Here is a 24,450-nt window from a genome sequence, read left to right on the forward strand (position 1 = left end):
AGCAGAAGAGACTGCAAAAATGTCAATGCTGTCTCTTTGAAGGAGTTTGGGCCCAAAACTTCAACTCCCCCCAACATCTCAAAAGCCCCTATTTTTTGCTCTTACCAAGTCTTCCTCTGAAGAGATGCTAAATATTGGCATGAACATTCATAATGTCCACTAGGGTGGATACTATCCTTGCAATACTACAGGTACCAAACAAAAATGGTAACAACTGAGCATTATTTTGTCAGTGGCTAGTATTTCCTAGAGACATTTTGCCACAAAGTACATATGAACTTAATCATGCTCTCATAACAAAAATATAAACCACACAATCCCAAGCTAGGCTGTGAGCAAACTGTTTCTCTTCAAAAGAGAAACTCTGCGTTACAACAATGGTTCAAGGTTACATTATTATGTAGCAGACTGTGACCATGTCACATCTATTACTTATTTGATTTATATTCCACCTTTAAAGCAGATTACATTCAGGTACTGTAGGTGTTTCCATGTCCCTACAGGTTTCACTATCTAACAGGACGATGCAATAAAGTGTGCCCTGCCTAGCACACAGGTTTATTTACGGTTGGAGGCGCATTTTGGGTGCACAATCATAGCATCAGATGCGGTTCAAGGAGCTTAGCGTGTCCATAACTCATGCACTAACAAACACTTACTGGATAGCATCTATCCCATTTAAATTCCATATAAATGAAAGATTAGCTATTACCCTCCATTGCAAGAAAGGGCGCCCAAAAGCTGGCTGCTCAATGCACATTTTTGTAATGTACGAAATTTAGCTCCAGCTTAGTCTTTGGAGTAAAGTTTACTCATGATCTAGCAGTCAAGGCTGGTGAAGGCTTTCTAGACATTTTCAAGACGGTTTTTCTGTACTTCCTTATTCTGCTGAGTTATCTCTTGCAAGCGAGAATATGGACAGTCAGGGAAGAAAGAGAAAGGTCTATCGGGGAAGAGAACAATCAAGATAGAAGGAGAGAGGACCATGCGGCACAGACTACAGTCATAGGGGCCGATGCAATATAACCCGCAGTTGGACACGGGTTGTAGAGGCGCTAACTAATCCCCTCATGCAATCAGCCCCTATACTGTCACATATCAGTGAAAGGACCAATCCCCTTTCAGGATAGCCTTCTGAAAGGAGATTGGTCCTTTCACTGACATGTGACAGTAAAGAGACCAATCCGCAATAAGTGAAGGAGTGAATAAGTTAATATTAAGTGCCCGACACTCCTGGTGCCGGTAGTCAGGTTGGGAGAATGGACGGACAGCCACCGACAGCAGACCTCTCTCCGGCTTGCGCTGTCAAGGAAGCGCTAGGGGCGCCCAATTGCCCCAGTGCCTCCTCGACAGCGTGAGCCCTAATTTAAATACTGCATCGCGCCCCCAGGAGAGGTGCCTGGGGGCGCGTTAGGAAAGCGGGCGCTGAATACACAGCACCCGCTTTCAGCGCAAGTTTTTTGCATCGGCCCTATAATCTGGAAACTCTGCAGGTAGTGTATATTTCAACTGCAGACAACACTCCTCGGATTGCCAGAGACTGATGTGGCACGAAGGTACCGTTTAAACTCAAGGGAAATTTTGTACCTTTATGAGGGCCTGAGTAATGAGAGACCCCCTCATGTCTCGCTATACCTGGGTTGGTGAAACTGCTCAGTGCTTTATGTTTTTTTGCCACTGGAAGTTTCCAAAATATAGTTGGCCAGATGGCCCAGTCCTTATTCTCGAGGCACTTTGGTCAAGTACTACAGGCAATGATGAAACACAAGGACTACGTCAAATACTCAGAGCAGCATGGGTTTTATGACATTGCTGGAATGCCAAATAAGATTGGCGCTATAGATTGCACCCATATCACTCTCACTGATCTGTCGGAGCAGGAAATGGCATTCCGCAACAGGAAACATTTCTATTCAATGAACGTCCAGGTCATGTGCAACGCGCATCTTAAGATTCTGAGCGTCGTCTCAAGGTTTCCTGAAAGCTGCCACAATTTGTACATCTTCTCCCACTCCGCGCCCGGCTGTGATTGTGCTGAGGGAAAATATGATGATGGCAGGTTGCTTGAAAGTTTGAAACTCTACTTGGAGGGTCAGTAATGTGGATGGGGAATGGGGGAGTGACAGCTACTTATAGCAATGCTTTGGCAAGCTGATGTGTGTAGGATGTAAAATGGAAAACTAATGAATGTCAATTGCGCATGGTTTGTGCCCTGAGGGTAAATGTGCCGACAATGTATGTTGAGAATCCTGGAGGATATGGTGGAAGTAGTGTATATGATGAATTTGTACCTTTTTTGTTATGCCATTTCGTTTTCCCCTTTTATAGGTGATGTAAGCTATGGATGTAAGGCATGGTTGCTTACCCCGCTCCTGGGTCCGCATACTGCTGCGGCTAGACGATACAATGAGGCACATACAAGCACTAGGTCTGTCATCGAGAAGACATTTGGCTTGCTGAAAAACCATTTTAGGTGCTTGGACCAGTCTGGCAGTGCACTGCAGTACAATCCGGAGTAAGTGGTATGCATAGTCATGGTCTGCTGTACACTACACAATATTGCTTTGTGGTTTGGCATGGAAAATGAACTCACAAATGCCCTGGAGCAAGATCCACCCATGCATCCGGCAACAGAGATGGACACTACCGTGAAGGGCCATGAGGTTCATCGAAAACTCATCACTGACTACTTCTCATGTAAGTTTTAAAGTCTGCTAGCAATTACCCCTCTGCCCCAGTTATTTTACTTGACAGGAATAAGGAAAAAGGAAGATGTTTTGCCTGCAGTTGAGCAACCGCCATTTCCTTGTGCTTTATTTTAGGATTCTATAATATGAGGTCGCTGGATGGAATGGACTCATTTGCCTGTTTTCATTTGTGCTTTTATGTGTTCTTTAATTAATCGATAAAATATTAAATAGTTTTAAATAACAGAATCCATCAGTTGGTCATGTGGCACAAAGTTGTATGTGATCTCTATGTTCATCTCGCTCATCCATTCCACCCTCACAACCCCTTCACCTCCTCACAAGCCCACTGTTAAAGGTGTGCATCCTCTCAGCCCCTCATCAAAGGTGTGTAGCCCCTCACCCCCTCGCAATCCCCCGTCAAAGGTGTGCCTCAGTGCGATTGCTGCTCTCAGGCCCCCTCCATCACTCCACTCATCGCCCCACCATTTCTCTCATCAATGCCTGGGGTCCTGGAGCTCCAGACTCTCACTACAGCACCACCTTACATAGAAGTCCAATGTCTATGGGCCCTGCATACATGGGCCTGCAAATGCACACATGGACGCACATACATGGCCTTTTGACTGTACATAAGGGATGCACAGTACTTGAGCCCTGCAACCGCACATAACAGACACACAAGACATGGACACACAGTTTCTATGTCAGTGGATGCCCAGGTAATGGAGGGCACACACCTCTCTTGCACGGCCATATCCCGACATCCATTTTGTGCGGGGCCATTGCTACTGCAGCCATGCCAAGGGGACGGATGCCCAGTTTTTCAGAGGGTGATGTACGCCTCCTGTCGGAGCTCATTATTGCAAATGAGCGGTGACTGTACTTCTAGCCTGGGAGGAGGTGTAACGAAGACCGGGCAGATGTTGCTTGGAAGGTCCACAGGCAGAAGTTTAATGTGCAGGACTCCTTCCCCAGGGATGTAAGTGCTGGTGATCAATACAAGAGGGTTATAGTAGAGTGAGTGGACGAACAAATACGCTGTTTGGGAGTGGGGGACTAGGACAGCAGGCTCGTTCTCATATTTAAAGCGTTTTTTTTCACCCTTTGTATCTTCCAGGTTGAAGCACTAAACAAGCAGGAACTGAAACTGTGCCACAAACAGTGGGAGTGGCATCAGGATGTGCGTGCTGAACTCGGGGAGCAGAAAGGTAAGTTATAGTCACACAAACTTTCCCTTAGAAAATTGGTGTACCATAATTACTATATCACTGACGCGGTCCAAAAGCAAGGTTTAGAGGATGGGAATGAAGAGAAGACCCATGGGAATGGCTTGCTGAAATGGTGGCTACTACCTGGAGATTACTACCCTTAATTCAATAAGCCTTCACACGGTTAATGCAACTTCAACATTGCTCTCTACTTCAATGGCAAGGGGAAATGTGTAGAAGAGGATTTGCAATTAGATAACAACCAATAAGGACTTAACTACACAGTGCAGGTAAACAAATAAGCATAGGGGTAGCTTGCTTATTGTGGCGGTTACTACCCTAAACCAATTAAGCCTGATACTTCACTTTGAATGCATAAACAGTGTTGCTCTCTGCTTCAACGGCAGGGGGAAATGTGGAAAAGAGGATTTACATTCAATCAATATCCAACAAGGCATTGATCTGTGCAGTCTAGGTAAACAAGCATCGGGGTAACTTGCTTGATGCGGCAGTTACCACCTTTAACCATTAAGCCTTATGCTTCATCTTGGATGCAACTCCAACATTACTCCTTGCATCAACGGCAGGGAGTGGCAGGAAACTTGAATCAAACGGTTACCAACAAGAGCCCTGAACTTGGTGGTCAGTGAAACAGATAAATATGGGAAAATAAGTGTGGGCAGACTGGATGGGCCATTTGGTCTTTTTTCTGCTGTCATTTCTATGTTTACCATGGTCTCGCCCAGCACTTTCGGTATTGCTATGTCAAGATAAGGTACTAGGGAGAGAGGGAAGGAAGAGTTTGAGTTGGGGGTTGTAGGAGGAGGGGGAAGAAGAGTGAGAAAGGCAGAGGAGTGGTCATTGTTGGAACATTTTGTCGGTCCATGAGGACATGGGCTGGGGGCAGAGGAAGTGGAGCTGAGGCTGGGCCAGCACCTCGCACTTGAGGTTTGAGCAGCTCATAACAAAATATGTTCTGATTCTGTTGTGGCAATTTTGATGTATTTTTATTCCTCCACACCCCACCCCATCAGGGGAATTTGCTGACTGGAGGATAGCTAATGTAACCCCCATATTTAAAAAGGGCTCCAGGGGAGATCCGGGAAATTACAGACCGGTTAGCCTGACTTCAGTGCCAGGAAAAATAGTGGAAAGTGTTCTAAGCATCAAAATCACAGAACATATAGAAAGACATGGTTTAATGGAACAAAGTCAGCATGGCTTTACCCAGGGCAAGTCTTGCTCACAAATCTGCTTCACTTTTTTGAAGGAGTTAATAAACATGTGGATAAAGGTGAACCGGTAGATGTAGTATACTTGGATTTTCAGAAGGCTTTTGACAAAGTTCCTCATGAGAGGCTTCTAGGAAAAGTAAAAAGTCATGGGGTAGGTGGCGATGTCCTTTCGTGGATTACAAACTGGCTAAAAGACAGGAAACAGAGAGTAGGATTAAATGGACAATTTTCTCAGTGGAAGGGGAGTGGGCAGTGGACTGCTTCATGGATCTGTACTTGGACCATGCTTTTCAATATATTTATAAATGATCTGGAAAGAAATATGACGAGTGATGTAATCAAATTTGCAGATGATACAAAATTGTTCAGAGTAGTTAAATCACAAGCAGATTGTGATAAATTGCAGGAAGACCTTGTGAGGCTAGAAAATTGGGCATCTAAATGGCAGATGAAATTTAATGTGGACAAGTGCAAGGTGATGCATATAGGGAAAAATAACCCATGCTATAGTTACACAATGTTAGGTTCCATATTAGGTGCTACTACCCAAGAAAGAGATCTAGGCGTCATAGTGGATAACAAATTGAAATCATCGGTTCAGTGTGCTGCGGCAGTCAAAAAAGCAAACAGAATGTTGGGAATTATTAGGAAGGGAATGGTGAATAAAACGGAAAATGTCATAATGCCTCTGTATCGCTCCATGGTGAGACCGCACCTTGAATATTGTGTACAATTCTGGTCGCCGCATCTCAAAAAATATATAATTGTGATGGAGAAGGTACAGAGAAGGGCTACCAAAATGATAAAGGGAATGGAACAGCTCCCCTATGAGGAAAGACTAAAGAGGTTAGGACTTTTCAGCTTGGAGAAGAGATGGCTGAGGGGGGATATGATAGAGGTGTTTAAAATCATGAGAGGTCTAGAACGGGTAGATGTGAATCGTTTTTTTTTACTCTTTCGGATAATAGAAAGACTAGGGGGCACTCCATGAAGTTCGCATGTGGCACATTTAAAACTAATCGGAGAAAGTTCTTTTTCACTCAACGCATAATTAAACTCTGGAATTTGTTGCCAGAGGATGTGGTTAGTGCAGTTAGTATAGCTGTGTTTAAAAAAGGATTGGATAAGTTCTTGGACGAGAAGTCCATTACCTGCTATTAATTAAGTTGACTTAGATAATAACCACCACTATTACTAGCAACGGTAACCTGGAATAGACTTAGTTTTTGGGTACTTGCCAGGTTCTTATGGCCTGGATTGGCCACTGTTGGAAACAGGAACCTGGGCTTGATGGACCCTTGGTTTGACCCAGTATGGCATGTTCTTATGTTCTCTGTGTTTTCAGAGAGCATCACCAAATCTTCCTCGGAGGAAGAAGAGATAGAGGGGGCCCACCTCAGCAACATCAGATGATGCCACTTCCAGCCACCCAGTGGCCTTCACAACCACCAGTGGCACAGGCGCCACCACCACAGGCAACAGCACTACCAGTGGCCCAGGCACTACCACCACTGGCAGTGCACCGCCACTACCCCCCACTGGGACTGGCCCCATGCCAGCAGCACAGGCTCCACTGGCACATAATGGATGGCCCCCCATCAGCTGGGTGTCCCTCTTCCCCAGCCATCCCTCTCCCAGCTGGAAGCCAGAAACCCAGCTTGCTCCCCCCATTATTCCCTCCCCCCTCCAGAGTCCCTGGGCATTGAGAATGAAGAAGTGGACATCTATTTAGATTATGTATCCTTTGATGATGCCCCAGATGTGGCCCTGTTGCTTCTGCAGCAGCAGCAGAAGGGTGCCAGGAGGGAGGAATGCCTGCTCCCACTGGGGAACACTGACACTGTGATGGCTAGTCTAGAGCGGCAGAGTAACACTCTGGCCGCCATGGAAGGACGTCTAAGAGGGCTGAGGGCCAGCATGGAGCAGCTGGTCAATGGCCAGGAATGAGCGACAGAGCTGCTGGCAGCAATGTCCGCAGCTCCATCAGTCTTGGTGATGGCCCAGCCATGACCACGTTGGCTACCAGCCCGCTAGCTGTCCACACCCCTTCTCAATTCCTTTGGGCCCACTTCCCATCCCCTTTTATTTTTATTAAATAATTTTTATTTTTTTTTATTATTGTGCAAACCACTGTTTATTTGAAAAACAAGTTTAATTTCTTATTTATTTTTGTAAATAAAAATTCTTTTTGATCCTTTAAATGGTTTCGAATTTGCTGTCTTCACATCAAGGTGGCTGGCCATAGTAACCCGTGAATAGGGCCTGCTCAGTGAGGTTTTCATTGCAGCATGTCAGGGAAGAAGGGATAGTTGTTCCTTCCCCGCCATATACCAATTGCCCCTCCCTCTGTGCCATCAAATGAAGGTAACCCACCCAACCAGCCATTAGCTCCCCTCGCATGATGGCCATGGAGTTTTCTCTGAGAATGGGGTTGTTACTAGCTGTGTGCCTCAGGGATCGGGCCTTGGACCAGTTCTTTTCAACATTTTTGTGAGTGACATAATGCAAATGTTGTCGGGAAAGGTTTGTCTTTTTGTAAACGATATCAAATCTGTAATAGGGGAGACAGCCAGGAAGCAGTGGAAAACATGAGGATGGATCCAGCGAAGCTCGAGTAATGGTCTAAGATCTGGCAGCTAAGATTTAATGCTAAAAAATGCAGAGTAATGCATTTAGAATGCAAAAATCCAAGGGGAAAGGTAAAATATTGGGGGTGAAATTTTTCTAAGCACAAAGGAAGCGAAATCTGGGATAATTGTAGCTGATGATCTTAAGGTGGCCAAACAGGTGGATAAAGCGATAGTAAAAGTCAGACAGATGCTTGGCAGCATTGAGAGAGGAATGGTCATCAAAAAAAGGGAGGTGATAGTGCTCCTGTATAGGTCCCTGGTGAGACCTCACTTGGAATACTGTATACAGTTCTGGAGACCGCACCTTCAAAATGATATAAACAGGATGGAGCTGGTCCAGAGGGTGGTTACTAAAATGGTTAGTGGTCTTTGTTATAAAGCATACAGGAATAGACTTAAAGATCTAAACATTTACATCCTAAAGGATAGGTGAAATAGGGGAGATATGAGCGAGACATTCAAATATCTTAAAAGTTTCCATGCACAGGAAGTGAGCTTTTTCAATGAAAAGGAAGCTCTATGAGAGGCATGAGATAAGGTTCAATGGAGGTAGACTCAGGAATAATCTTAGGAACCTCTAGGGAAGATCTCTAAAGAAGTGATGAGAATTATAATGCTACATTAATTGGACAGATGGGCAGACTGGATGGGACCATCGTGTGCCTGTCTCCTATTGGTGGCACCCCACCATCTGACGGCCAACCACCAACACTCCCTTCTGGTGGCCTGTTCCATGGGCAAGGATCATGTCATGCTCCCCCCCACCCCCCTCCCTAGGAAACCAGGCCCCTGGGCACAGAGAATAAGGGCATGGGCATCATGTCACATTTTATGTAAGCATGAACAATTTTTTACTTTTCAGCTTTTATTTTAAAATGATATAATTCATACATTGGTCAATGAAACTAAAAACATTTATTCATAAACTAGGTAAAAGGAACTTATTAACAGCAACATCAGAAAACAGCAGCAGCTGACCGGCATCTATCACACACATGGGAAAGTGGTGGAAAAAAAATTAGAAAATTAGAAAAAGCAGAAACGAAGGATTAGAAAGATGATCAATAAGAGAAGGGGGGTGGAGGTAAATTAGAGGAAAAGGATGAGAACGAGACGGTATCCAGAATCCACCAACCCTCAAACTGCGCTACGGGAGCAGAAGTAGAGAATGGGGTAATCTTGGTTGATTTGAAGACCATGCTGTGGCTGCCTTCTTGAATAGACTGGCCAGCTCCTTGAACGCCCTGGTGAGGTCAACCAGAATGCCGGCTATATTGTCCATGACAGCATCAGTCTCCCGACGCATTTCACAAAATTCAATTTCTATTGCGTGCCACTCCTCAGCCACAGCTTGGTCATGTTGCTCCTGCCGGAATATCAATTCAATTGCCAACTGTTCTCTCACGCCATCCAGGCTGATGAGGGATGGCATGACTTGCACACTCTTTACCAGCTCCATGATGGTACCATGTTCAGAAGCAACTGGTGTCTCAACATACGGAATGGGAGGTTCTTGGATGATTGCTTCCAACAGTTTAGTTTATTTCTCATCATTCATTTTCCTGTGTGCTTTCATTGTCGCCATATTTTAATAAATCCTTTTTGTTCTTTCAACCGTGTCATTTGCTTGAACAGCATTTTATTTTCTGGTTGTTGTGTTGAACTGTCTATTACATTTTTTCTTAGGTTCTCAAACAGACAAGCTGGTTCTCGATACAGCTGGGGAGGGGGTGGGGAGGGGAGGGGGTGGGGGTGGGGGTGCAATTCACTATCCATGGGAACTGTGAACTCTGGTGTGGAAGGGTTTTGTTCTCGTTTCATGCCGACATGCACAGCTTGTGACTGTCTCCACTTCGTTATTACTGCCACCTGTTTAAAGGATAGAAGAACACAGGTTGAAGCTCTTCACCACCACAACCCCCGAGAGAATCATCAATAGGTTTTTCTCGAACGTACCTTGCCTTGCATAAGTATCCAACCATTGGTTCCATCCACCCATCAACCTCCTCGGGTTGAATAGTCGAGAGTATCAGTACATCTAAAGGGGTCAATACCAGAGCGCATGTTGGAACCCCCCTCCCTTGTTGTGCTGGGAAACTTGTATTTTCCCTGCCTTTTCTTTCACCTTCATTTGCGTATCGTGCCAGAAGTGCTGTACCTGCTGCACTGTCCGGGTCTTCACCACAAGGGTGTAGGGATATCAACGGCAATTGAGGCCCAAATCCTCCTCTTTGTTGCCACCGAAGCCTTAGAATGAAACAACGCAGCATGGTTTTCACACATGTTCTGGCACAACTGTTCCTTCTCAGCCTCAGAGAAACATACATCGCGCATTTGCTTCTGGGGCGCAACACTGGGCCGAGCCTGCTTCCCCTACTTCTCTCTCCACCTCCACCATTTTCCTTTTTCCTTCTGTTCTTGGATCTTGCTCCTGACTCACTCTCTCGCCACCTCTTTTCCCTTGGGTATTCTTTTACCCACCACTTTGGCCACATGCTTCATTTTTCCATCGGAGTAAACTCATGTATTCTTGAAAAAAGAAAAGAAACATTGTATTACCTCAGTCACAATTTTGAGTGGAAACAAAGAAAATGAGATACCTGCAATAAAAAACTTACCACTAACAATTCCAAACACAGAGCTACAGGACAGCTGTATCGAGAACCAGCTTGTCTGTTTGAGAACCTAAGAAAAAATGTAATAGACAGTTCAACACAACAACCAGAAAATAAAATGCTGTTCAAGCAAATGACACGGTTGAAAGAACAAAAAGGATTTATTAAAATATGGCAACAATGAAAGCACACAGGAAAATGAATGATGAGAAATAAACTAAACTGCAGAAAGGCCAAGGAAAAACGAGAACAGGAAAACCCATGTGCTTGAACCAAGCACATAGAAAACTGAACACTGAGAAATAAAAGCTTTTGTTGGACAAGGAAGAAACAGAAAAGATAAGAGAAAAAAAAAATCATGTGCTTGAACAAAGCCAACACACATGTAATAAATCCAACAACCATAAAAGGGTGATAGAAAAATAAGCAGTTGCAAGCATTATTAATTAAAAAAAATAAATGGTTACAAACCCAACAAACGAAAAAAGTTATCAAGCAAAGCACACAGCTGAAAGAACAAATATTATAATTAATCATAAGTACCTGAAGGAGTGATTCTACCTCCAGCTACAATTGGACAGACTGAGAGGGGTCAGAGCTAAAGGATAAAATCCATTGCATTAGAGTTAGAGAACCCGCACCCAGTTTTCAGGATCTACCGGTCCCTGGTGACATGGAACCATTCCAAAAATAAGGATTGGACTCCTTCTCCCGCCAGAGGGGGAGGCCTCAAGGACATAAAAACTGGTTCAGATTTAGGCTTCTACTGCTGCTAGACCTTTGGCCAATGCCTTTCTCTCTGCCAATCTTTAGCAGGCAGTTGCTGCTACTGAATAGAGAGAGGAGCTCAATGGCTACTGATTGGTCCTTTCACTTTCATCTGCCAGAGAAAGGACCAATCAGTGGCCAGAGGTGAAGTGGATATTAATTGAACTAAGAGTTACAACCGGCTGCTGAGTGGGAAGAGGTAAGCTCTTCTCCTCCTCTGAAGGAGATTGGGGTTCTGGAGAAAATTTAGGTACCTTGGCATTGCCTCTATTATACGCAATTATATCTCATAAATATTCAGTATGGATATCCTGAAAACTAGACCCATTTGTGGCACTTAAGGCTGGAGTTGCCTATCCTGGCATATATTCTTTTTATTTTTTAATGGCATTGCTAGCTTTGAAGCATCCTGGCACTATAGAGAGAGTGAATCTATGAAACACAAATTTAAGATAGGCTCAGCATATCTTTGATGACCTGGAGACACAAGTGTCACCCCTGAAACTCACCCATATTTCCCCCATTTTTCCATGTAGATTATAAATTGTTGTGGTTAAGAGGAGGTGGGTAATTCTGGTCCTCAAGGGCCACCAACCTGAAAACAAACCTGTCTGAAGCACTTGAGGACCAGAGCTGCTGACCCCTGTATTATACTTACTTAATTTTCAGGGCCACTTCAAATTTTGACTTCAAATCACAATTCGGCTGAATTTTGACTGGCAGAATTTTTAAAAATGATTTGCTATTCAAAGCTAACTGGTAAATTATTAGCAGCAAAAAGCTTTTGTGTAAATTAACTTATGACATGCTGACAAGATTACTACTTGACAGACATGAACATTAATAACTTTGCACTGGTATTATGTGATATATCATGTTGGCACTGTCAGAAGATTCTACAGCAATTTAAAAAATTACCACACACTACAAAGTATTCAAAATGCAGAAAGTGAAAAGATTAAACACAGTAGTCTTTATTTCATTTTTTTCACAAGATGACTTGAAACCAGTAAAAGTTTAAAGTGTGTCAGAGGATGGGTAAAGGCCATTCACTTTGCAGTTTGAAACTGCTTTGGAGCATGCTAGTAAGGAGGAATCAGGTAAGAGAGGCATAATTTTTCAAATCACCTAGAAACACATTTTAAGAGTATCTGAAATCTGCAGACAGTTAAATTAAGACCATACTCTAGATCAAAACATTATCAATGTTTATTAATCCAGGCAAGCTAACAGTTGGCTGATCCCCATGCAGACATACTAATATGAGAGGAAAATTTTAAATGTCTAACTTGCTGTTCATATTTTCCAATCATTTTCCTGTGCATTTTCTGGAGGAAAATTTGCTAAGATCAGAAACAGTTCTCTGGTCTTTCTATTGCATTAAGTAGGAAAAATGGGAACAGTGAGAAGGGTCTTGAAGGTCTTTATCTAGTTGCAGAATGCATAATCGAAAAATGGCTTGACGGAAGAATATTTTTCAAAACATGGATGTCTATCATACAAAGTAGTATGAAAATATAAGTGGTACAATATACTGGGCTTAAAAAAAGAAATCTAGGAATTAAACCAAATGAGGAAAAAACAGGGCTAATAAACTGTCAATCTGGTATTTTGAGGACTTTAGCTATAATGGCTGCTTTGATTGACGCCCTGCCAACCCTACTGTTTAGATGTAGTTCCTCATGATCAAAAGAGCAAATTTTCAAGCATCACCTAAATTTCTGTACTGAATGATATTCTGATCATCTAGGTCAGTTTTGAAAGATCAGACAAACATACAAAAATTTGGCAGAGGATAACCCACTGTCCCTGGACAAGGTATGGATAAGAATACCAACACAAAAGAAAACAAGGAACCAGAAATCCATCCCATTCTATATATTTGTCAGAATACACAAGGGCATAAGGGAAAACACATTTCTGCCCTGTTTGATTGATTTTACACTAAAGATAATCCTTTAAATTAGGCTTCAGATCAGTCTGTGCAAAGGATGCAGTCCAACTGAAACATCTGGACATGTTATGTTAAGACGGACTTTTTTTTTAAATTCTGGAAATTAGATTATGAGATCAGTTATATGCAAGCATCCAAGTTATAGATAATCTCCTTTGGCAAGCCATACGCAAAGACATCAATCAGGGGATCAGTATTTCAGCCATTATCCTGTTACACAGCAGCTTGGGAAGAAAAGATTTTCTTTTATTTGAGGGAAGAGGAGAAAAGTCATCAATAGTTTCATAGTCGTGAATGATTAGAGTAAACTGACAGAATGCATGATATTCTTCCACACTGCCAAAAAAATCCTTGAACAGGTAGTTTTTATACATACTATGTATTAATTTTTAGTGTATTATATTTTACTGTAGCCGCAATGAGATCATAATGAAATTGCAGGCTCTCAAATATAAATGCATTAGATAAAAGCAAGTTTGCTTAACGTAAACTTTTTTTTTCCATACATAGCAGGATGAATTAGCCATGCTCAATGGGTGATGTCATCAGGCGGGACTAGGTTGAGCTGTCTCTCAAAGTTAGTAGAGCTCTGCTCTATTGGGCATAGATAGGAGTTCCCGCGCTTACTGCATGTTCTAGAATCTCCTCAGTCTATATCAAAGCTTAGCTCAGTTCTCCGAATTGCTGAACAGGGAGAAGAGCAGGTTTTGCATGGCTAATTCATTGTATCTATGGAAAACACTGTTTACGGTAAACAAACTTGCTTTTTTTCTGTCAATAAGCAGGATGAATTAGCCATGCTCAGCGGAAAGTCCCAAGCTGAAGGTTGCAGTGCATTTATTATTTTTCAACCAGGATTCCTGTGTGGACAGTTCATCTGGTTACTGCATGGCTCAATATCGCTCGGCCTAACAAGCTGTCCAAGGCCATTTCATCGAGGCAGTGGTGAGATGTGAAGGTATGGCTAAGTGGCAGCCTTACATCTATCCTCTATGGGCATATTTCTGAATTGTGCTATCAAGGAAGCCATTACATGTACTTGATGAGCCCTTACTGGGTTTGTGAGGTGCAGAGAATTTGTGGTATTGCAGTAACAAATGCAGAGGGTGATCCAATTTGATAGAATGTGTTCTGAAACTGGCGCCCCTAGTCAATTGGGATCATACGAGATGAAGAGTTGCAAAGTCTTTCTATAAATTTGAGTCCTCCTTTTACAGTAAGTCAACACCCTCTTACAGTCCAGAGTGTGTAGCTGTTTTTCCCTTTCTTGCTTGTGAGGTTTTGGGGAAAAAAAGTAGGGAGCAAGATGGTCTGGTTTAAATGAAAAATGGATACTATCTTCGGTAAGAATTTAGAATGTGTGTGAAAATCCATTTTGTCAAGAAAAAATTGCATATAAGGTAACAAATGAACCAAGGTCTGCAGCTCGCTTACTCGTCTCGTGGATGTAAATGCCACTAAGAAGAACAGATTCCAAATGAGAAACTTCAGTGATGTCCTAGTGGACCGCTGGTTTTCTCATGGGCGGATGAAGATGGAGCAGGCTCTTCATAAAACATGATAGTAATGGGTTTATAGAGATAGGGGATCTATCCTCCTGTCGATGGTACGCCATTATGGAGCTCAGGTGTACCCGTACTGAGGCAGCCACCAGTCCCGACTGCTTGACAACAGCAGAACTTCCTGAATAGTCTCTGGTAGGTTCCAGTGGGCTAGCACTGCATGTTCAACAACCATGTGCTGAGGTTCAGGGATGGTTGTTCAGGTGGAGGAGAGACCACACCCCTCCTGAGAGAGAATATCTAGATTGCATTCCAGGGCAAGTGGAGAATATACTGAGGATTGTATGAGATATGCATACCATGGTTGTCTCAGCCATGCAGGAGCTATCGAGATCATCCTGGCTTAGTACTGTATGCATATTTGGACCTTCTTAAACATTAGTGGCATTGGGGGAAAAGCATAGAGCAAGCCCCTTGTCCATGCAGGAGGAAGGCATCCAGTGCCTCCCAGTACAGGCTGGGATGTATGGAACAGAAAGTGCACTTTCTGGTTCTGTCGGGTGGCAAAGAGGTCTATCCACAGCCGGTCTTCAGTGGTGTAAAAGGTTGTTGGCTAATTTTTGCGACAGGGACCATTCATGAGGGCAAAACATTCTGCTGAGTCTGTCTGCTTGTGTTTGCAATACCTAGCAGGTAAACAGCTTACAGCGTCGCCCTGGATCAATCTGCCTTCTTTGCAATGGCTTCATGAGCCGGTGTCTTCTTGCTTGTTCACACAGAACATGGTGACTTGGTTGTCTGTATGAATCATAATGGCTTTCTCCTACTGCATGTGTCTGAATGCTATAAGGGCATGACACATTGCTCTCAGTTCTAGCATGTTTACCTGCAATGTTCTTTCCTGCAGGGACCAAAAGGCCCTGAATTTTGTACTGCTGTAGATGTGAGCTCCATCCTGCAGTGGAGGCATCTGTTGCAAGGATTACTTGGTGGGGGACCGGTCGAAGTGGAGCACCCATGTCCAGTTCTTCCAGCCACAGCACTAGATGTCAGCCATCTGTTCTGTGATGCGAATGACTATTAATAAGGGTTGAAGAAACTGACACCACTGCCTCGCCTCCATATGTGTCGATTGCAGTGATGCCTCAGGAGTCAAAGGGACAACTTGAAACGCTGCTGCCATCTGACCTAACACTATTAGCATGTAATATGCTGTCTTTAACTTCAACTGAAATAGCTGTAAGGCAAGCACTCAAAGTGTGTTTTCTCTGTTGTAGGGAAAGAAGGCTTTTAGTTTGATAGAATCTATCTAAGCTCCTATGAACTGAAGGCGTTGTGCTAGTAGGAAGATTGATTTTTCATAGTTTACGAGAAATCCCAGCAATTCTAGACAACAAATCATTGTTTCGGTATTGGAAAGGAACGCCTTTCTTTCTGGCTCTACGATCAACCAATCATTGAGGTACGTTGCTCTCGTGTGCCATGCATCAAGGGAGGTAAGCCGCGAGTCGACTGCAGCACAGCTTGCACTGGGTGAGGTGTGCACCATGCGAAGGCACATTGTGAGCCTCAGGCATCAACGCAGTATGCGCAATGCTCTTCTTTTTCTCCACCTCGGCGCTAAGTAGAGTCAAGTGTACCAATGGCGCTTTTGATGGCACTCAACGCTTCTATTGTCTCCGCAGAGGCTGAGCAACGTCTTTGGCTGTGGGTACACGCTGGCCTTCCCAGCAAGAAAATTTTCTGGCTTCTTGGCCAGATTCTGGAGGGGACTTACTATGGGAACTTCCAGAAGTGGATGACAATCCCAACTTCACATGTGAACCCTTGGCTCTGAGGCAGGCTATCTTTTCAGCCTGTTACTGCTAAGCTTAGGGCGACATCCTACAGCAGTCCCAACAACTGGCCTGGTGGTGCTCCAGTCCCAGGCACAGATAACAATAATTGTGGCCGATAGTGATGGACATTAAGTGCCTCCAGGAACAGTATTTTAATCTTGAGGTCTTGTGCGACGACATGTTAGCACCGAATAGTGCTTTTGTGGGGAGAGCAAATGCAAAAAAAGCGAGATGGAAGCAGGAAGAGAAACACAGGTATCAGCATTCGTGCAAAGCATGGTTAAAAAGAGACTGAGGAGATTCTGGAACAAATGATCATGCAGGAATTCCTGCACATGCCCAATAGAGCAAAGCTCTACTAACTTTGAGAGACAGCGCCACCTAGTGGCACCTGATGACTTTACCCACTAAACATGGCTAATTCAGCTTGCTTATCGATGTAAAAATAAAAGTATAGTCACAAAAATACTTACTTCAAATGGGGAAAAAAACTTTCTAGTCATAAAAAGAGAAGAGCTAAGACAAGTGGGTTACACAGAAAGAAACAATGCTGTGCTCCAAGTAGCAGCAGTATTAGCAATAAGGGGAAGAAGTTGTTTTGCTTGACAGTTAAAAGAAATTCACTAATATTCCCCTTTTACATTCTTTTAAATAACTCCTGAGGATAAAACAAAATCTAAAGTGTTGAAAAGTTAGCCTAATCACTATCATCATCAGGACACTGGTGTGCTGATCCTCACTACGGTAGAATCTCCTGCAGACATTTAGGTATGTCAAATATAAATATGAGAATTGAATTCAAAAGACATTTTGAAAAGTAGAGTGTGTTCCCAATATAAGGGAATACAAGTATATATATATTTGATAAGGGAATACAAGGGATATATAAGGGAACATAAGTATATATATATATTTGATAAGGGAATACAAGGGATATATAAGGGAACACAAGTATATATATATATATTTGATAAGGGAACACAAGTATATATATATTTGAGTTCACAAAGTGTAAAAATATTTTTTTAAATTATACTAAGACAAAACCCACATCTCTATGAATACGACCAAAGGAAGCATATAGGACCAAAAACAGGCATATTGATATTCCCCAGGATCTAGCAAGTACTGTGGCAGATTTTGAAGCAAAAACAGCATTAAGTCTCACCGAATAAAGAATATGAAGCTCAGTACAAAACAGAAAAATCTTTTACTAGAAAAGTATGTAGATTATTAAACCTAAGAACAGGAGAAAGGGACGGATGTATTTTGGTACAGAAACATAAAATAATTTAAAAAAAAAAAAAAGACAATAAGGGGGCAGATTTATAAGCAAACAAGGAAAGCTGTTTGGTCAAAAGGACAAGGAGAGGTTTCCTTTCCTATAATACCTCGCCCCCCACAAAAAATATATTTTGCACTACTCTCATTATATAAATGAATTATAACTAGACAGACTAAATAATAATTTGTTAGAGATATATTTCTAAGGCTTAAGAATGTTTAAGGATGCTAGCTCTTGGAACTACTAGGATTCCTTCCTCAGCATAATTTATACACTGTAATTAGTGCTTCTGTTTATTGGTTACAACTGATATAACCCACCCCTCCTGATTTCAAAATTGGGTTTATTGGTTTTAACAAGCAGCACTGTAATGTGACTTTCTCCAAAGGTGCATGAGCCTCTTTCCAACTGGTTCTACTGCTGCTGATTATGAAGAGTAGTGGGTGTATGAGCCCTTAGTGCTGTGGCATAGCTGATGCAGCCCTGAGGGCAAACCACGGAGGCCTAAGCCAGCAGCTGGTGAACGCGCCTGTAGTAGAACAGTCTGGTGCTTTACCTTTACCAGCCACCTCCTCCGCAGGTTGAGCCCTTAGGTTCCGGCAGCTGGCAGGACTTAGGCAGGTCCTTAGGATGGTGGTGATAAATAGAGTTCACAGACACATCAGGGTCAGGGCCGACAACAGGTTAATGGAGTCAGAGAAGGGCAAAGGTTGAGACAGGCAGCTAGTGAGAATAGTCAGGTTCAGGCAAGGGGTCAGATCTCCAAGAGGCAGGCAATCTTAGTTATTGAGAATTAAAGCAAATCTATCATATAGCCCTCTGTTTGCTCATGTCTTTGACAATGTGCCAGATAAAGTGCATGAAAAATTTGCCAGTAGCTTATCATAGCAAACTGGTTTAATTTTGCTCATAATAATTTTTTAAAAAGCATAAAATCCCAGAAAGAACTGGCAAAGGGCCTAACAGTCTGCCCTATTTCATAGTTCACGGTGACTGACTACTGTACCAAACCAAATTTTGTGTCCTCGTTCTCCTTCAAGTGGAACTGAGGAACACAAGTCCTTGAATCCAAAAGTCGAGAATGCACTGGTAGCTAGATTGCCCACTGAGGGTCTCCTGGAGTATGGAAGACTAATATTCAAAGATATCATATATATTTGCAGAGTGCGCAAAAACTGAAACAGTTCCCATGCTATATGTTCATCCAATGATCATTCATGTGGCTGTAACTGGTGACTTTGTCTGCTATCTGAAAACTGTATGATACATCTTTTGGGAAATTGCCCAGGCTTCCTGACAGACTAAAAGAGCCTGTTCCTCCTTATTTGTTGATATAGAAAACAGCTACTTTGCTGTCTATTTCAAACACCGCTACTTTGTTTTTTAATCATGAAAGGAATGCTTTTAAGAACAGTGAAGATTGCTTTGCGCTCTAAGGGGTAGATTTTAAAACAATGCGTGTTCGCGTACTTTTGTTGGCGCACCAGTCGCAAACAAAAGTACGCTGGATTTTAGTAGATACGCGCGTAGCTGCGCGTATCTGCTAAAATCCAGGATCGGCGCGCGCAAGGCTGCCGATTTTGGGCAGCCGGCACGCACCGAGCCGCGCAGCCTGCCTCTGTTCCCTCCGAGGCCGCTCCGAAATCGGAGCGGCCTCGGAGGGAACTCACTTTCGCCCTCCCCTCACCTTCCCCTCCCTTCCTCTACCTAACCCACCCCCCCGGCCCTATCTAAACCCCCCCCCCTACCTTTCTCCACGGATTTACGCCTCCCGAGACGCGACCCGGGGGGCGGTTCCGGAGGGCGCGGCCACGTCCCCGGACCGCCCCTGGCCGAAACCACGCCCCTGAGCCCGCCCCCGAAACACCGCGTCGATCGGCCCCGCCCCCGACACGCCCCCGTCAAAAACCCCCGGGACTTACGCGAGTCCCGGGGCTCTGCGCGCGCCGGCAGGCCTATGGAAAATAGACGCGCCGGCGCGCAAGGCCCTGCTCGCGTAAATCCGGGCGGATTTACGCGAGCAGGGCTTTTAGAATCCGCCCCTAAATGACTAATGTAAAGTAACCTTTCTTGTGGAGACCAAGCTCCTTGAGAAAAAAGGTTGTTCAGTTGAACTCCCCAATCCTGATTGGAGGCATCTGTGGTTCTTCTAATTTGAAATTGAAGCTGGTGAAGAAACTGACCTCACAACACATCTGAAGGATCCAGCTAACATGACAGATGTTTGTTCCACTGAAACTGTCCAATGCTGAGACACGCCAAAGTTGTACCATGGACTGTTGCCTCCAGGTGGCCCAACATTTTTCATGAAGAAAATTGGCACAAATTAATTTTTGATCTGAAAGAGTTGGATTAGTTTAGGTCTCTTTATGTATTCTCTATTGAAGGAAGAATGCTTTCCTTTGTGTGGTATCAAGGTAGGCTCCTATGACATTTTTTTATATGAGTTAGCTCCCTATTGAGTTTTGGGAAATTGATGGTGAATACTAGGGACCAAATGGTGTTCATAATATGGAGAGTGGAGGAATGAGCTTCTTGAAGGTTATGGTGTGATATGTGTCAGTCATCTAAACAAGGAAAAACAAAAGTATTGCTAGTTTTTAGGTGAGCAGGAATAACTGCCAGAGATTTTGTAAACATCTTGAGAGTTGTGGAGAAGCCAAAAGAAAGAACATGGTACTGGTAATGATTGCTGGCTATGGTGAATCACAGAAATTTCCTGTGAACCTTGTGAACTGGGTATATGTATAGGCATCATTGAGGTTTAGGATGATTAGCCAAATATAAGAACATAACATTGCCATACTGGGTCAGATCAAAGGTCCATCAAGCCCAGTATTCTGTTTCCAAAAGTGGCCAATCAAGGTCACAAGAACCTGGAAGGATCCCAAAGGGGTAGATTGATTCCATGATGCTTATCCCAGGGATAAGCAGTGGATTTCTACAACTCCACATTCATAATGGTTTATGGACTTTGACTCCAGGAACTTGTCCAAATCTTTTTTAAACAGAGCTACACTAACAGCTTTCACCATATCATCTGGCAACGAATTTGAGAGTTTAATGTCTTGAGTAAAAATTGTTCTCTTAGTTTTAAATGTACAACTTAGTAGCTTCATTGCTTGTCTCCTAGTCTTTGTACTTTTTAACAGCGTAAACAATCAATTCACATTTACTTGTTCTACTCTACTCATTTTATAGACCTCTATCATATCTCCCCTCAACCATGTCTTTTCTCCAAGCTGAAGAGTCCTTATCTCTTTTCACATAGAGGAATTGTTCAATCCCCTTTATCATTTTGGTTGCCCTTCTCTGTAACTTTTCTAATTCTGCTATATCTTTTTTGAGATGTGGTGATCAGAACACGGTGTGACCTCAAGATGAGGACACACCGTGAAGTGATACAGAGGCATTATGATATTCTCTGTTTTAATTCTCCATAACTTTCCTAATAATACCTAGCATTCTATTTACTTTTCTGGCTGCTGCTGCACACTGAGCTAAAGATTTCAACATGTTGTCAACAACACCACCTAGATCCTTTTCCTGAATGGTACTGTTAACATATAACATTGCATTATGTAGCTATAATTTGGGTTACTCTTCCCTAAGTGCATCAGTTTGCAAAACTGGGAAACTGGGCATGCAAATGAAATTTAATGTGGCCAAGTGCAAGGTCCTCTTGCAATTTCTCACAATCCTCTTGGATTTAATAACTTTGAACAATTTTGTATCAACATCAAATTTTTCACCTCACTCACTGTTCCCATTTCCAAGTCATTTATAATTAAGTTAAAAAGGAGTAGCTCCACAACAGATCACTAGGGCACTCCACTATTCACTTTTCTCCATTGAGAAAATTTACTATTTAGACCTACTCTCTGTTTTCTATCTTTTAATCAGTTCCCAATCCACAATAGGATACTGCCCCCTATCACGTGACTTTAATTTCCAAAGAAGTCTCTCATGAGGGACTATGTCAAATGCTTTCTGGAAATCCAAATACACTATATCAACTGGCTCATCTTTATCCACATGTTTATTTACACCCTCAAAACTAACAGATTGGTGAGGCAAGACTTCCCTTGGCTAAATCCATGTTGATTTTGTACCATTAAGTATGTCTATCTATATTTTCAGTAATTGTGTCTTTTATGACAGTTTCTACCATTTTGCCTGGTACAGATGTCAGACTCACTACTCTGTAGTTTCCTGGATCACCCCTGGATTATTTATTTACTTTGAATGTACTTGAAAACGTTTTTATGAATTAGTGCTTCCATGGCAAGCTTCCTTTCAAAGTCTCTTTTGCATTCCTTATAAATGCTTTGCATCTAACTTGCCAATGTTTATGTTGTTTCCCGTTTTCTTCATCCAGATCCCTTTTCCATTTCTTGAAAGATGTTCTTTTAGATATTATAGCCTCTATCACCTCACCTTGAATCATCTAGCCTTCCTTCCACTTTTTCTAATGTGTGGAATATATCTGGTCTGGGCTTCCAAGATGATATTTTTAAACAAGGTCCATGTCTGATGTAAATTCTTAACCTTTGCAGTTGCTCCTTTCATTTTTTTCCTAATCATTTTCCTCATTTTATCAGTCACTCTTTTGAAAGTTATATGCTGTTGCAGTAGATTTCTTTAGTGTCCTCTTTCCAATTATTCATTCAAATTTGATCATGTTATGATCACTATTGCCAAGTAGTTCCAACACTTGTTACCGCTCACACAAAATCATGTGTTCCACTAAGGACTAGGTTTAAAATAGTTTCCTTTCTTGTTGGCCAAGCACCACTGTGACCTCAGGGTCCATGGGGCTTTGCCCATGTACAGTCATGCCAAGGGAGTAACGTGAATGTTTGCGGCTATATGGCCCAACCTCAACATGTGCCAGGCTGAGACTCTCTGGCTCTGCTGAATCTCTACCACAATTTTCATCAGGGTGTTGACCTTTGACAAGGCAGGAAGGCCTTAGCCTAAGCCGTGTCTAGCAGGGTTCCTATGAAGTCCAATTGAAGCGTCGGGATGAGATGGGACTTCAGGTAGTTGATGACAAACCCAAGTGACTCTAGCACCCGGATGATTAAGCTCATGGACTTGACAGCCCCTTCCTTAGAGGTGCTCTTGTCCAGATAATGGAAAACATGTATCCCCAGCCTGCGAAGGTGTCACCACCACGGCCAGACATTTTGTAAAAATCCATGGGGCTGACGTGAGCCCAAACAGCAACACCTGATACTGGAAGTGCTGCTTTTTCACCATGAATCGGAGATACTTCCCATGACTTGGGAAGATCTTGATATGTGTTTACGTGTCCTTCAGATCGAGGGAGCATAGCCAATCCCCTTTTTTTGTACAAGGGGGATCATCAAGGTACCCAGGGAAACCATCTTGAACTTTTCCTTTCTGATAAATCTGTTCAAAGCCTTTAGGTCTAGGATTTACGCGAGCAGGGCTTTTAGAATCCGCCCCTAAATGACTAATGTAAAGTAACCTTTCTTGTGGAGACCAAGCTCCTTGAGAAAAAAGGTTGTTCAGTTGAACTCCCCAATCCTGATTGGAGGCATCTGTGGTTCTTCTAATTTGAAATTGAAGCTGGTGAAGAAACTGACCTCACAACACATCTGAAGGATCCAGCTAACATGACAGATGTTTGTTCCACTGAAACTGTCCAATGCTGAGACACGCCAAAGTTGTACCATGGACTGTTGCCTCCAGGTGGCCCAACATTTTTCATGAAGAAAATTGGCACAAATTAATTTTTGATCTGAAAGAGTTGGATTAGTTTAGGTCTCTTTATGTATTCTCTATTGAAGGAAGAATGCTTTCCTTTGTGTGGTATCAAGGTAGGCTCCTATGACATTTTTTTATATGAGTTAGCTCCCTATTGAGTTTTGGGAAATTGATGGTGAATACTAGGGACCAAATGGTGTTCATAATATGGAGAGTGGAGGAATGAGCTTCTTGAAGGTTATGGTGTGATATGTGTCAGTCATCTAAACAAGGAAAAACAAAAGTATTGCTAGTTTTTAGGTGAGCAGGAATAACTGCCAGAGATTTTGTAAACATCTTGAGAGTTGTGGAGAAGCCAAAAGAAAGAACATGGTACTGGTAATGATTGCTGGCTATGGTGAATCACAGAAATTTCCTGTGAACCTTGTGAACTGGGTATATGTATAGGCATCATTGAGGTTTAGGATGATTAGCCAAATATAAGAACATAACATTGCCATACTGGGTCAGATCAAAGGTCCATCAAGCCCAGTATTCTGTTTCCAAAAGTGGCCAATCAAGGTCACAAGAACCTGGAAGGATCCCAAAGGGGTAGATTGATTCCATGATGCTTATCCCAGGGATAAGCAGTGGATTTCTACAACTCCACATTCATAATGGTTTATGGACTTTGACTCCAGGAACTTGTCCAAATCTTTTTTAAACAGAGCTACACTAACAGCTTTCACCATATCATCTGGCAACGAATTTGAGAGTTTAATGTCTTGAGTAAAAATTGTTCTCTTAGTTTTAAATGTACAACTTAGTAGCTTCATTGCTTGTCTCCTAGTCTTTGTACTTTTTAACAGCGTAAACAATCAATTCACATTTACTTGTTCTACTCTACTCATTTTATAGACCTCTATCATATCTCCCCTCAACCATGTCTTTTCTCCAAGCTGAAGAGTCCTTATCTCTTTTCACATAGAGGAATTGTTCAATCCCCTTTATCA

At 42.8% G+C, this 24,450-nt stretch overlaps 1 protein-coding gene across 4 annotated transcripts in view; it reads right to left on the minus strand.

Moving 5' to 3' along the window:
• The window catches only part of ZDHHC21 (zinc finger DHHC-type containing 21), a 98,618-nt gene that overhangs the window by 13,363 nt on the left and 60,805 nt on the right, over nt 1-24,450 (minus strand). The window contains exons 5-6 of one of the 4 annotated variants that reach the window (XM_029605707.1): nt 10,382-10,448; nt 8,567-10,292 (exon numbers count right to left, since the gene is read on the minus strand). The exons of 2 other annotated variants lie outside the window; for them this stretch is intronic. In XM_029605707.1, coding sequence (XP_029461567.1) covers nt 10,237-10,292; nt 10,382-10,448 — 123 coding nt within the window. In that variant the 3' untranslated portion in view covers nt 8,567-10,236. Of the gene's footprint in view, nt 1-8,566; nt 10,449-24,450 lie in introns of those variants that run through there. One more of the 4 variants, XM_029605698.1, reaches the window with a different exon arrangement.

This window comes from Rhinatrema bivittatum, chromosome 1 (genome assembly GCF_901001135.1).
Source record: "Rhinatrema bivittatum chromosome 1, aRhiBiv1.1, whole genome shotgun sequence".
NCBI lineage: Eukaryota > Metazoa > Chordata > Amphibia > Gymnophiona > Rhinatrematidae > Rhinatrema > Rhinatrema bivittatum.